The sequence below is a fragment of the Scyliorhinus torazame genome, chromosome 15, assembly GCF_047496885.1.
Source record: "Scyliorhinus torazame isolate Kashiwa2021f chromosome 15, sScyTor2.1, whole genome shotgun sequence".
Lineage (NCBI taxonomy): Eukaryota > Metazoa > Chordata > Chondrichthyes > Carcharhiniformes > Scyliorhinidae > Scyliorhinus > Scyliorhinus torazame.
In genome coordinates, this window is record NC_092721.1 from 119195191 (window position 1) to 119209903 (window position 14713).

The following is a 14713-nucleotide window of genomic DNA, read 5'->3' on the forward strand; positions in this document are numbered from 1 at the left end:
GGCTCTATAGCTAGCGCGAACAACAGTGGGGAGAGGGGGCATCCCTGTCTCCTCCCCCGGTGCAGTCTAAAATAGTCCGACGTTGTCCTATTCATCTGTACACTTGCCACAGGAGCCTGATACAGCAACCTGACCCAGTCAATAAAGCCCCGCCCAAATCCGAACCGTCCCAGTACCTCCCACAGATAATCCAATTCTCCCCGATCAAAAGCCTTTTCTGTATCCATTGCGATCACCACCTCCACCTCCCTACCTTCCAGGGGGCATCATGGTCACATTTAACAACCTTCTTACATTGGCCACCAACTGCCTGCCCCTAACAAACCCCGTCTGGTCCTCCCCAATCACATCCGGAACACAATCCTCAATCCTGGAGGACAACATTTTGGCCAGCAGTTTGGTGTCCACATTCAACAGGGAGATCGGTCTGTAGGACCCACACAGCTCCGGGTTCTTGTCCCGCTTCAGAATCAGCAAAATCGTGGCCTGTGACATCTTCGGGAGCAGCACCCCTCTTACCCTTGCCTCATTGAACATCCTCATCAACACCGGCCCCAATATCCCAGAGAACGTTTTATAAAACTCCACTGGGTACCCGTCCGGCCCCGGGGCTTTACCCAACTGCATGGCCTTCAGACCCTCCACTATCTCTTCCAACCCGATCGGGGCCCCCAGCCCTTTTACCAGCTCCCCGTCCACCTTTGGGAAATTCAGCCCCCCCCCCGAAGAAGTGCCTCATCCCCTCCAGCCCTGTAGGGGGTTCCGACCTTTACAGCTTACTGTAGAAATCACTAAACGCCTTATTCACCCCGGCAAAATCTCCAATCAGGTTCCCATCCCCGTCATTTACTTTCCCTATCTCCCTGGCTGCCTCCCTCTTTCTAAGCTGCTGTGCAAGCATTACTGCTGGCCTTCTCTCCATACTCATAGATCATCCCCCTCACCTTTCTCAGCTGCTCCACCGCACTCCCTGTGGTTAACAAGCCGAACACCGCCTGTAGCCTCCGCTGTTCCTTTAAAAGCCCTGCCTCTGGGGTCTCCGCATACCTCCTATCGATCTGTAGTACCTCCTTAACCAGTCGGTCCGTCTCTGCCCTGTCCACCTTCTCCCTATGGGCCCGTATCGAGATCAGCTCCCCTCTGACCACCGCCTTCAGTGCTTCCCAGACCATCGCTGCTGAAATTTCCCCCCCGTGTCGTTGACCTGCAGGTAGTTCTGAATACATTTCCTCAGCTGCTCGCACACCCTTTCGTCAGCCAAAAGTCCCACATCTAACCTCCAGTGTGGGTGCTGGTTACTGTCTTTACTAACCTGCAGGTCAACCCAGTGTGGAGCATGGTCTGAGATTGTGATCGCCAAGTACCCTGTGTCCACCACCCCTGCCAGTAAGGCCCTGCTCAAAATGAAGAAATCGATCCGGGAGTACACTTTATGCACGTGTGAATAGAAGGAGAACCCCTTCACCCTCGACTGCCCAAATCTCCATGCCCCCCCCCCCCCATCTGCTCCATGAACCCTTTTAGTTCCTTTGCCATTGCTGGCACGCTGCCTGTTTTTGAGCTTGACCGGTCCAAGCCAGGGTCCATAGCTGTGTTGCAGTCCCCTCCCATGATCAACCTGTGCGAGTCCAGGTCCGGTGTCTTCCCCAGCATCCTCTTTATAAATTCTACATCATCCTAATTTGGCGCATATACATTTACTAATACCACCTGCACCCCCTCCAGTTTCCCACTGACCATAATGTACCGACCTCCCACGTCTGAAACTATTCTACCCGCCTCAAAAACTACCCGCTAATTGATCAGGATCGCGACCCCTCTAGTCTTTGAATCCAGTTCCGAGTGGAAGATCTGACTGACCCAGCCTTTATCGTTGTACCTTTCTGACAAGCTCCAATGATCCCTTCCTTTCTGCTCCACCCTGCCACGCGAGTACTTTCAGGGGGCCTGTACACTACCCAAATTACTTCTTACCTTTACCATTTCTCATCTCTACCTAAATCATTTCCACATCCTGGTTTCCTGAACTTAGGTCGTCCCTCTCTGTTGTGCTAACTAACAGAGTCACGCCTGCACCTTTTCCTGGCTTCCTAACCTTCCTAAATATCCTGTACCCTTCAATATTCATGTCCCAATCCATGTCCTCCTGCAGCCATGTCTCCGTAATGGTTTTCAAATTGTACTATATATTTCTTTTTTTAAAAAAATATTTATTAAAGTTTTTTAACAGCACAAGTTTTCCCCCTTACAAACAATAACCCCCCCACCCGCCCCCCCCCCCCGCCCCGGTACCAAAATAACCCCTGCGCAGACCCTCTCAAGGCAAATTTAATCCTCTCCAGCTTTATGAACCCGGGGGTAGCTCAAACTTCTCCTCCAGTGCCCCGAGGCTCGCAAATGTCCCGTCAATGAACAGGTCCCCCATTCTTCTAATCCCCGCCCGATGCCAGCCCTGGAACCCCCCGTCCATCTTCCCCGGGACAAACCGGTGGGTACCCCTGATCGGGGACCACACCGAGGCTCCCACTGCACCCCTGTGCCGTCTCCACTGGCCCCAGATCCTTAACGTTGCCGCCACCACCGGGCTCGTGGTATACTTTGATGGCGAGAACGGCAGCGGTGCCGTCACCAACGCCCCCAAGCTCGTTCCTTTACAGGACACCATCTCCATCCTCTTCCATGCCGCACCCTCTCCCTCCATAACCCACTTGCGGATCATCGCCACATTTGCTGCCCAGTAGTAGCTCCCTAGGTTTGGCAGCGCCAGCCCTCCTCGGTCCCTACTGCGTTCCAGGAACCCTCTCCTTACCCTCGGGGTCTTATTAGCCCACACAAACCCCATAATACTCCTACCTTCTCTCTTGAAAAAGCCCTTGGTGATCACGATGGGAAGGCACTGAAACACAAACAAAAACCTCGGAAGGACCACCATTTTGACCGACTGCACTCTACCCGCCAACGAGAGAGGCAACATGTCCCATTTTTTGAAGTCCACCTCCATTTGGTCCACCAATCTCGTCAGATACAATTTGTGTAGGGCCCCCCAACTCCTGGCTATCTGGATCCCCAGATACTGAAAACTCCCCACCGCCCTCCTCAGCGGTAGGTCCGCTATCCCTCTTTCTTGGTCCCCTGCATGTAATACAAAAAGCTCACTCTTCCCTACATTGAGCTTATAGCCCGAGAACTCCCCAAACTCCCTCAGAGTTTGCATGACCTCCACCATCCCCTCCACTGGGTCCGCCACGTACAGCAGCAGGTCATCCGCGTATAGCGACACCTGATGCTCTTCTCCCCCGCCGACCACCCCCCTCCATTTATTAGACTCCCTCAGTGATATGGCCAAGTGTTCGATCGCCAATGCAAACAACAGGGGGGACAGGGGGCACCCCTGCCTCGTTCCTCGGTACAGCCGAAAGTACTCCGACCTCCGCCGGTTCATCACCACACTCGCCACCGGGGCGCTGTAAAGGAGCTTAACCCAGCTAATAAACCCTCCCCCGAACCCAAACCTACGCAACACCTCCCAGAGGTACTCCCACTCTACTCGGTCAAAGGCCTTTTCCGCGTCCATAGCTGCCACTATCTCCGCCTCTCCCTCCTCCGATGTCATCATTATCACGTTTAGGAGCCGCCGCACATTAGTATTTAATTGCCTGCCCTTTACGAATCCCGTCTGGTCCTCATGAATCACCCCCGGGACACAGTCCTCAATCCTCGTGGCCAGAACTTTTGCCAATAACTTAGCGTCCACATTGAGGAGCGAAATCGGCCTGTACGATCCACATTACAGTGGGTCCTTGTCTCGCTTCAGAATCAAGGAAATTGTCGCCTCCGACATTGTCGGGGGCAGGGTCCCCTCCCCTCTTGCCTCGTTAAAGGTCCTCACGAGTAGCGGGGCCAACAGGTCCACATACTTTCTATAGAACTCCACCGGGAAACCGTCCGGCCCCGGGGCCTTCCCCGCCTGCATACTCCCCAAACCCTTACTCAGCTCCTCCAACCCGATTGGTGCCCCCAAACCAGCCGCCTCTTGCTCCTCCACCCTCGGGAACCGCAGTTGGCCGAGGAATCGTCTCATCCCCTCTTCCCCCCCTGGGGGCTGAGATCTGTACAGCTCTTCATAGAAGGCCTTGAATACCTTGTTTATTTTCGTTGCACTCTGAACCGTGGCTCCCCTTCCATCTTTGATTCCCCCTATTTCCCTCGCGGCCGTCCTCTTACGGAGCTGGTGTGCCAGCATCCGACTGGCCTTTTTCCCGTACTCGTAGGTCGCCCCCTGCGCCTTCCTCCACTGTGCCTCCGCCTTCCACGTGGTCAACAGGTCAAACTCCGTCTGGAGCCGTCGCCTTTCCCCAAGTAATCTTTCCTCCGGGGCCTCTGCGTACCTCCTGTCCACTCGCAAAATCTCCCGCACTAACCTCTCCCTTTCCATGCCCTCTGTCTTCGTCCTGTGAGCCCTGATGGAGATTAGCTCTCCCCTGACCACCGCCTTCAACGCCTCCCATACCACCCCCACTCGCACCTCCCCGTTGTCGTTGGCCTCCAAGTACCTTTCGATAAACCCCCTCACCTTCCCACATACCACCTCATCTGCCAGCAGTCCCACATCCAGCCGCCACAGCGGGCGTTGGTCCCTCTCCTCTCCCAGCCCCATTTCCACCCAGTGCGGGGCATGGTCCGAAACGGCTATGGCCGAATACTCCGTCCCCTCCACCCTCGGGATGAGCGCCCTGCCCAGAACAAAGAAATCTATCCGGGAGTAGGCCTTGTGCACGTGGGAAAAGAAAGAAAATTCCCTGGCCTGCGGTCTTGCAAACCTCCATGGGTCCACTCCCCCCATCTGATCCATAAACCCCCTGAGCACCTTGGCCGCCGCCGGCCTCTTTCCAGTCCTTGATCTGGAGCGGTCCAGTGCTGGGTCCAGCACTGTATTGAAGTCCCCTCCCATTATCAGTCCTCCTACCTCCAGGTCCGGAATGCGCCCCAACATGCGCTTCATGAATCCAGCATCATCCCAGTTCGGGGCGTATACATTTACCAACACCACCCACGTCCCTTGCAACCTACCACTCACCATCACATATCCCCCTCCGTTATCCACTACGATCGTCTTGGCCTCAAATGACACATGCTTTCCCACCAGAATTGCCACCCCTCTATTTTTCGCGACCAGTCCCGAGTGAAATACCTGTCCTACCCATCCCCTTCTTAACCTAACCTGGTCCGCCACCTTCAGGTGTGTCTCTTGGAGCATAGCCACGTCTGCCTTCAGTCCCTTCAAGTGCGCGAACACTCGAGCCCTCTTCACCGGCCCATTCAGGCCCCTCACGTTCCACGTTATGAGCCGGATTGGAGGGGCTCTGCTGCTCCGCTCCTTCTTGGCCCATTTCAGGACCCTCTCTCTGTCTGTAAACCGGTGAAATCTCACCACCATCGCCCTTGGTGGCTCATTTGCCTTGGGCTTCCTCGCCAGCACCCGGTGCGCCCCTTCCAGCTCCAGCAACCTTGGGGGGGGGGGGGCTCCGCACCCATTGTGCCCGCATATGCCGCGGCGTCGGCCCCCTCCACTCCTTCTGTGAGACCCAGGGTCCTCAGATTATTTCTCCTCGACCTGTTCTCCAGGTCTTCGAGTCTTCCCGCCCATGTCTTGTGTAGCGCCTCATGCCGCTCCACTCTCACCGCCAGGCCCAAGAGCTCGTCCTCATTCTCACTCCCTTTGTCCTGGATCTCCTGGATCTTCACCTCGTCGGCTTACTGGGTTGCCCCAAGTCCTTTAATTATTGCCAACATAGGCGCCGCCATCTCCTTACGCAGCTCCTCAAAGCAGCGCTTGATGAATTCCTGCATCTCCTCTTTGTCCCCGGCCGCCGCAATTTCGCTTGTTTTCCCTCTCTTCTCCCGCTGCTCCAATGCCACTTTTTTGGCCGTTTTGCTGCGGGTCCGGTCCATACAAGTTGGTAGGGGACCTCTCTCCTCTTTTCCCCACGGGTTGGCTGTAACAAAAGTTCCGTTGGGGCTCTTCTATCGAGCCCGAAAGTGTTCGCGGGAGCTGCCGAATCGTGCAGCTTAGCTCCGCATAGCCGCAACCGGAAGTCGTACTATATATTTCTATATGTCCTCTCAGTTCATCTATTTTGTATTAAATGCTACGTGCATTCAGATACACAGCCTTTAGTTTTATCTTTTTATTCTTTTTATAACTTGCAGTCTCATCTGTTGATATACTGTAGATTTGTACTCTCTATCCCTTCCCGTCATGGGGCGGGAAGCTCCCCTACTCGGCGGGGCGGGGTGTTCCGGCATAATGGAGTGGCGGGAACCACTCCGGCTTCAGGCAGCCCCAAAAGGTGCGGAAGTCTCCGCACCTTTAGGGGCCAAGCCCTCACTTTGAGGGGCTAGGCCCGCGCCGGAGTGGTTTGCGTTCCACCGGCTGGCAGGAAAGGCCTTTGGCGCCACGCCAGCCGGGGCCGAAAGGTCTTCGCCGGGCGACGCATGCGCGGGAGCGTCAGCAGCTGCTGACGTCATCCCCGCGCATGCGCAGGGGAGGGGGTCCCTTCCGCGTCTGCCATAGTGAAGACCATGGCGAAGGCGGAAGAAAAAGAGTGCCCCCACGGCACAGGCCCGCCCGCGGATCGGTGGGCCCTGATCGCGGGCCAGGCCACCGTGGGGGCACCCCCCGGGGCCAGATCGCCCCGCGCCCCCCCCCCCCCCCCCCAGGACCCCGGAGCCTGCCCGCGCTGCCTTGTCCCGCCGTTCAAAAGGTGGTTTAATCAACGCTGGCGGGACAGGCATTCCAGCAGCGGAACTTCGGCCCATCGCGGGCCGGAGAATCGGCGGGGGTGGGCCCGCCGACCGGCGCGGTGCGATTCCCGCCCCCGCCGAATCTCTGGTGGCGGAGACTTCGGGACACGGCGGGGGTGGGATTCACGCCAGCCCCTAGCGATTCTCCAACCCGGCGTGGGGTCGGAGAATCCCGCCCCTGGTCTGTTTTTCATTTTCAGATTTTTAAAAATTCAAATTCCACCACCTGTCATGGTGAAAGTTAAATCAGGGTTCTCAGAGCATTATCCTGGGTCTCTGGGTTACTAGTCCAGTGACAATACCAATGCGTCATTCCTCTCCCACCTCTGCTCTTTGATTGACCACATTTTCACAAATTTGATCCCTGTTCAGTTTAAAATCCTCTCTACCTCTCTTGTTATGCGGCTCGCAAGAACACCAACCCCAGCACGATTCAGGTGTAGACTGTCCCAACTGTACGGATCCCACTTTTCCCAATGCTGGTGACAGTATCTACGAACAGGAACCCATTTCTCTCATCCCAGTTTTTGAGCCATGTTTTAATTTCTCTAATCTGACGTGTCCTCTGCCAATTTGCATGTTGTAATGTAGGAAAGATGCCAAGCAATTTATATTATTTCCAAGATGAGCAAGGAAATTATCCTGGTGGCCTGGCCAACATTTATCCCTTCAACATCATTGAAACATGTTATCTCGTCACCATCACGCTGGGAGCTTGCTGTGAGCCATGTTTCTTTAAATTACAACACGTGACTACACTTCAGAAGTAGTTCACTGACTTCAAAGTGCTTTGGGACAATTTGAGCTTGTGAAAGGTTACTATATTAAGGTAAATCCTCTTTCCACCTCTCCCCCTCCCTTGAGAAGATAGTTTAAGAATTATTAACTAAATAATATAAGTTAGAACCAAAAACCAGAACATCTAACTTCAGCACACAGGTTGTAGATGAGTGAAATTCCCGTCAGCAGAAAATACAAAGCAATCTGAGGGTTTGAAATTCAGAGTTTATGAAATGACTTTATAAAGTAAAGTCCAATTGAAACCACATCACATTCTTAACATGGTCTACCACACATTTGACAGCAAACGATTAAAATCTACACAGAAACAGGCAGTTTAAAAACAAGTTTTTTTCTGACGTTGTGGAACTCACTGCCAGTAACTTGCAGGTTATAAAATCCCTTTAAAAGTATCATTTTCAAATCTGTCACATAGCCTAGATAACATACCAAAGATAATGGGCTTTTGTGGGTTCCGGTTTTATGCTTACCCGTGCAAATCCTAGCCAGCATTAGCAAAGGGATGCTACTGGAGAGGCCAAGTAGACAGTAGCTAAATCCGCTAAATATCAAAGTGATCACCAATACGTTTTGTCTTCCTACAACATCAGTCCACGAGCCCTAGGCAAAAGAAAAAAATAGTTTAACTGCTTGTAATCTTAATTACTATCTTACACTTTAATCATGATGATATCAGCATTTTGAATGAGGCTCTAAGCAGTCAGCAACATTAACTCCTGTGGCCAAAACCATTGTGTCGCTCTTCCACTAATAGTTCTGTCTGTTATCAAGGAGAAAACAGACGGCAGCATTTTATTGGAGCTCCACACTTAAATGAATGAAATAAAATGAAATGAAAATCGCTTATTGTCATAAGGAGGCTTCAAATGAAGTTACTGTGAAAAGCCCCTAGTCGCCACATTCCGGCGCCTGTTCGGGGAGGCTGGTACGGGAATTGAACTGTGCTGCTGGCCTGACTTGGTCTGCTTTCAAAGCCAGCGATTTAGCCCAGTGCTAAACTAGCATTAGAAATGAGAAGATTAATTTATAATGATTTGTTTCAGCTTGTAATATTGAACAAATGGGATCCCAAATTCATTTTTTTCAGCAATTTGGCATCATTTTCCACCTACAAGTATAAGGTCCATGGGTTCTATGAAGCAGAAGACAGCAGCATACCAAATCTAGATCGTGGGGGCCCTCTTCTGGTCAGCTGAGAGTTTACACTATCTAGGTGCAGCAAACAATGCTGTTTACACTATCTTCTAGGTGCAGCAAACAAGGTCTCTAGAAAAATATAATCAAAATTAGCGGCTGATAATTTTACTGTCACCTTGAAATTTAGTACAAACGTTTGCCAGCTCTATTTTGATTGCATTTTTAGGTCTCAGAAATAAAAAGCGATACCAATGACAAATTATATTCCACAATTGCAGAATATCAGATTGTTTATTAGACTGCACTCAAGCTCAGACAAATTATAGTACTTAAAAAAATAACAGAATTGGCGTCTGTTCTCTTGTCCATCACAACATTCACAATACAGTGTACAATTAAGTGATAAAAGTACTTGATGCCTACCCCGATCTGTGAAACAATACCATTGTAAAGAGGATTACATTTTTAAGCCTACCCAAATACAAGGTCTTGTACCACAATAGGTAGCTTCCCTGCCTCTGAGCCAGGTTCGAGTTCCATCCCAGGTCAAAGAAGGTGTGTTCATAACCCGGCCAAACAGATGGAGTGTCAACCTGCAAATCCTTCCATAGTGGCAATGGCCGGCGGTAAGAGCGGGAGAGCCCCTGGTCAGCCATACATGATGCGGAGTGGTGCTCCTCAAGCTATATGCCTCTGGTGACAGACTAGTGACTTGTTCCAGAAATAACTAGCTCGACAAAAGTTTGCCTTAATGCATCACTAGATGCGGGAAGAGAATTAGAATTGGAACCAAAATACATGGATAATTGGTACATTTATTATAGACTTACAGAAAATTCTGAATATGGTAGTTTACAGATTAAATAACCAGGGACACAATTGTCATTGGACTCTTGGATGAAGCATTATCTGACTAGTTGCAGGTGGCACAGTGGTTAGCACTGCTGTCTCACAATGCCAAGGATCCGGGTTCGACTCTGGTCTTGGGTGACTATATGTCTGGAGTTTGCAGCCTTGGTTGACTGACTGTCAGTATGGATGTTGCAAGTTCTCCCCGTGTCTATTTGGGGTTTCCTCCAGGTTCCCCGGTTTCCTTCCACATGTCAAAGATTGGCCATGATCAATGCACGGGGCTACGGGGATAGGGCGGGGTAGAGTGCACTTTCGGAGGATTGGTGCAGATTCAATGGGCCGAATGGCCTCTTTCTGCATTGTAGAGATTTGATGGATTCTATTAACCTTAACAAAGGCAATTCAACTGAGCAGACAAGCTGAAATCTGGAAGCAAAATCAATCAGTGATTCGGAGTGACAGGGTGAACCATATCTCAAAACTGACTAACTCAGCGGGGTATGTTCAATGTGAAAGCAGAGAAATGGCTGTAAAAGAGCAAGGGAGGCAGGAAAAACTGTCCATTGACTGCCCCAGCTAACTGCAATCAGTGTAGCAGGAGAAAACACAGGTGTAAAAATTGTCCCAGTGAAGAGACAGAAAGTTAATTTACAGAAACAAGGGTCACTTTCTAGCTGTGTGCTACAGCAAGAAGCCTGCACAGAGTAAGCAAAAAGAAAAGCCTTCAAAAGGTAGCAAGATTCATGAAGTAGAAGATATCAATCATATTGAGATGCCTTTTCTTGGAGAGATCCAGGAAAGATCCTGGAAAGCTGATACCCTAATTGGGAGAAACAAAACATGCGTTAAGTTCGACACAGCTGAGAAATTTTGTTTTTTTTCTGATACTGAACAATGGTTGAAGGAAAGTTTTCTTCAGCCATCAAGCATATAACTGTATGGGACAGGAAATATAGAACTCAAGGTCATAGGGCAACTGAATGCAACCCTTCAATATATCCAGAGAAAAATTATTTAAACCGTATATATGTGCTACTGAACCAGAGTTGTTCTCTCTTAATCAGAAAAGCCTGCATCAATTTCCATCTGGGCCGGCGCAAGGTCGGAGAATCTCCGGGGGGAGACGCAAATCCCGCCTTGCCGCCGGCTTTCCTATTCTCCGGCACCGTTTTTTGGGCGCTAGTGGGATTCCCACCACTCCGGTCGGGGGCCGTTGACAGCGCCCCCCCCCCCCCCCCGCCCCGGCGATTCTCCGGGCCCCGATGGGCTGAGTGGCCGACAAGTTTTGCCCAGTTCTGCCGGCGTGGATTACTCACCTCACACATGGTGGGACCTGGCAGGTAAGTGTGCGGGGGCCGTCCTGGGCAGGGGGGATCCGACCCTGTGCGGGGGCCCCCATGGTGGCCTGGCCCGCGATCGGGGCCTACCGATCGGCGGGCAGGCTGGTTCCGTGTGGGCCTTCTTTCCTCCGCGCCGGGCCCCTGTAAGGCTCCGCCACATTGCCCAGGGGCCAGCGTGGAGAAGGGAACCCCCGTGCATACGCGGAAATACGCTGGCCATTCTGCGCCTGCGTGGACTCGTGCGGGCCGTTCCCCGCCGGCTGGAGCAGCGGGGACGACTCCAGCGGCAACGTTGCCCCCTAGAAAGGTGAGAATCCCTCACTTTCGGGCGCCGTTGATGCCGGATTCGTTGGCGCGGTTTTCCTGCCAGCATGGGGACATGGCCCCATTTTCAGAGAATGTTCTGGGAAAACAGCAAATTACTGCAGATGCTCTTTTGCCAGTGACAAAGCCTGTACAACGTGATGTAGTCCTTGTTGACAAGGTAGAAACCTTTGCATCGACAACAAGCACAAGTCTACTAGCAATAATTCAGTGGCTGAATGAAATTGGAGATGCACAAAAATCTGATGAGAGATGTGCTCAGGTCAGCGAGCACAGTCAAAGGATGGCCAGCATACATGCCAAACAATCCCACCCTCTCAGACATTACTATGAACAGAAAGAACACCTCAGTGTAGTTGATGATTACTCATACATGATGAGAGAGTGGTCATTCCAAGAGTTCAGAGACTCAATATACTACATTGATCACATCAAGGACATTTGGGCATCACAAAATGTCCAGCCAGAGCAAGATGTTCTATTTGGTGGCCAGGTCTCTCAAAAATCGCTGCTCCCCCCTCGCCCCTAACCAAGCTCTGCTGCTGGGAGTTCTAAACTGCTCCCTCCAGCCTGCAGGGAACTTAAGAGGCAAATTGGAAAACCCAAATCAGCCTCTCTTAACAGGCCTTAATCGGGCCATAATTGGCTTAATTAGTTACCCGCTGCATATAGGCTCATAGCACTGCTCCCATCCCCATGCTGCTTCCAGGAAAATGGCCCAGGGGCAGGATAGAGAACCGGGAAATGGCACGCCAGCCGGCAATGCCACTTTCAGCACCCTCCTGCTTTCTTCCATTCGGGCTGAAAGTTAAGCCCAAGAGTGGGAATCTGGGATGGCATTCTCATCGTTACCCTGCAGGCCTGGATATTGCAGTGGGGACAACGATGGAATTGTCAGTAATTACCAACATTCGCTGAATGTCTAGAGTCTGCACATGCATGATGTAATCTGAAAATCCAGAAGCTTCTGTCAAATATTCTCCACTTAACCAGATGCTGTGCTTGAGGCACAGCTCCAAACGGCACGAATGTCAAATTTCTCCATAATGTTACCACACTCTAGGCCGGTGCAGTCAATTCCAGCCCCACTTGACCAGCACAACACAGTTGAAATTAACCTTTATTTTAAAATACCCAAGGTCTTTGACTGCCCAATAACTACAGTCACCATGTCAGTAAATTTAAACACAATTAATTTTTTTACAGTAACTATAATTAAATAGGCAACAAATCCAACTGTTTAACTACTATCTAATCTTTGAATTCCCCCCCCCCCCCACTTTAAACTTGCCCCACCCTCTGCACACATACAGACAAACGAACACAAAGGGGAAAGAGAGGTGCAAAACAATGATGAAAGTAAAAGGATAAGAGTCTTTGTGCGCAATTTCATGGAAACATTTCCAAGAGTCATTTGCGGCAGATTTTGCTGGGAGTTTCCCGCTGGCGTGTTCCCCACCCATATCTAATAACAGGGCAGGATTTACCGACCAATACACCGCGTGGTTTTTTGCGGCACAGGTGGCCCGCCAGCAGGATTTAATGACCCCGCTGCTGTCAACAGAATTTCCCTGGACTGCACCCGGGAAACTGGTAGGCCGGCGTGGGACCAGAATATCCGGCCGCGTGAACAGCCAATACATTGCTTCCTCAGTCACTTTTTTGGCCTGGGGAGTTTCACACCGGTTTAACCCACACTTCGAATTTTTTTCATCACTGTGGAGCTGAACTCATAGATTGGGCCAAATTTTGAAAGGGTACCATGATCTCGAATTGAGCTTGTGGGTCCCCCACAACCCCCACCCATGGCCAATATCACCTCCACACACATGGGCAGTACTCCACACCCACCCCAATTGAGGACACCCCACTATGGGGTCCCTGCCCCCAGCCCCCCCCCCCCCCTCTCCCCCTTTCAGGCCGCCCCAGGCCCCCTTACAGAGCCCCCTCCCAGGACCTCACTCATCACCCCACTCCACTCTTTTCATGGGCATGGCCCCCCGCCCTCAAGCCTTGACCCTGGGCAGTGCCACCCTTGTCCCAACCCCCTTGCACTGCCATCCTTGGCAGTGCTCCTGCTAGCTTGGTAGTGCCACTTAGGAATCTTGGCAGTACCAGGGTGGCAGTGCCAAGGGCCAGCCCAGGCAATGCCGAAGTGCCCACACTCCGGGGGAAGGCCAGGGGGGGCCACCCTGCACTATCCCTGGCCACCCGGGGGGCCTCCGATGGTCTAAGAGACCTCCCAGGTGCCATTCTGCCTGATCCACATTTGTGTGGATCAATACTGAATGGCACCCAGCTGGGGACACCCTGAAGAGGCTGTTAGATGTTGGGAGGCCGGTAGATCACGGATAAGTAGGCGTTAGTAGGCTTAAGGCCTACATCCGCAAGTGCAGCTTGGTCCGCCCATTGTGGGCGTGATCCTGATCCCAACACCTCGTAAGATCTAAAGTGTAGTGGCTGCCGGAAAACCCATGGTCGGCTTCACCCAGCATCTACTGGCCACGTCGCCCTCCTGTTCGAGGGCGACGTGGCCAGTAGATCTCGCCCTTTGTTTCAGATGGACGTCTTCCAGTTAGTTTCTTCTTCAGTCTAGGCTTTCAGATGGATGTTCCCTATTCTTTCAGCTTGTAATGGTTTTCACTGTAGAGTCACAGAAATAGCACGCAGCCAGCATTCGAGAAGAGAGAGACAGCTTCTTCTTTCAGGGTCTAGGAACTTCTGCCTTCAGACAGCAGGCAGCAGGCAGCGGAGAGAGATAGCTGCTTCCACCTTGAGGTTCCAGTTGCTTTTCCTGGGTTCTCTCCGAAAACCGCCACCTGACTGGAACCAATCGCTATCGATTGCTGGGCGAAATACTGTCCCTGGCCAATCCTTCGGCCACCAGCCAATTAATTGAAATGAACCGCTCCAATATCTTGGCTGCCACGAAATCTGGGTTCTTCTGCCCAAAGACAAAACTTTATAACACAGTGTACTGTTTTGACACTTCCTTTGCTCAACTTAAAGGTATGTCTCCATTATTGATCCACTGAACAAAATAAAAGAAATAGGAACTAAGTGAACCAACAGAAAGGGCCTTTACAATAATGATAAACCAATTCTACAGATGTTAAAATACGTTTTTTTAAGGAGCTTGTTTACCTTTAGTTTAGATTCTATCTTAATCCAATCATAATCATTTAATACACTACCGATCATAATCATTTAATACACTGTAGGATAATAAAGTGCTTTTAACTTCCTGGTTAGTTGCATGTGGACACTTTGATATGACTGGTGCCTCCCTGCTTGATGACAGCATTCGCTTGCCAGTAGATATAAACTGCTGCGGGTAAATGGCACAAACATGTCACAGATATCACTGGATCATTGTGAGCTGTTTTCTTTGGGGTCAGCACCCTTGCTTCACCGCTGACTGCAAAATCTGGATATTGGGCCAGTTGTATCATGGC

General features: G+C 51.2%; 1 protein-coding gene across 2 annotated transcripts in view; it reads right to left on the bottom strand.

Annotated features, from left to right (window-relative positions):
• Positions 1-14713, bottom strand: part of mfsd9 (major facilitator superfamily domain containing 9) — a 71435-nt gene that overhangs the window by 28544 nt on the left and 28178 nt on the right. For both annotated transcript variants that reach the window (XM_072476636.1, XM_072476637.1), the window contains one exon: positions 8076-8205. In XM_072476636.1, the coding sequence (XP_072332737.1) occupies positions 8076-8205 (130 nt within the window). The remainder of the gene's footprint in view (positions 1-8075; positions 8206-14713) is intronic.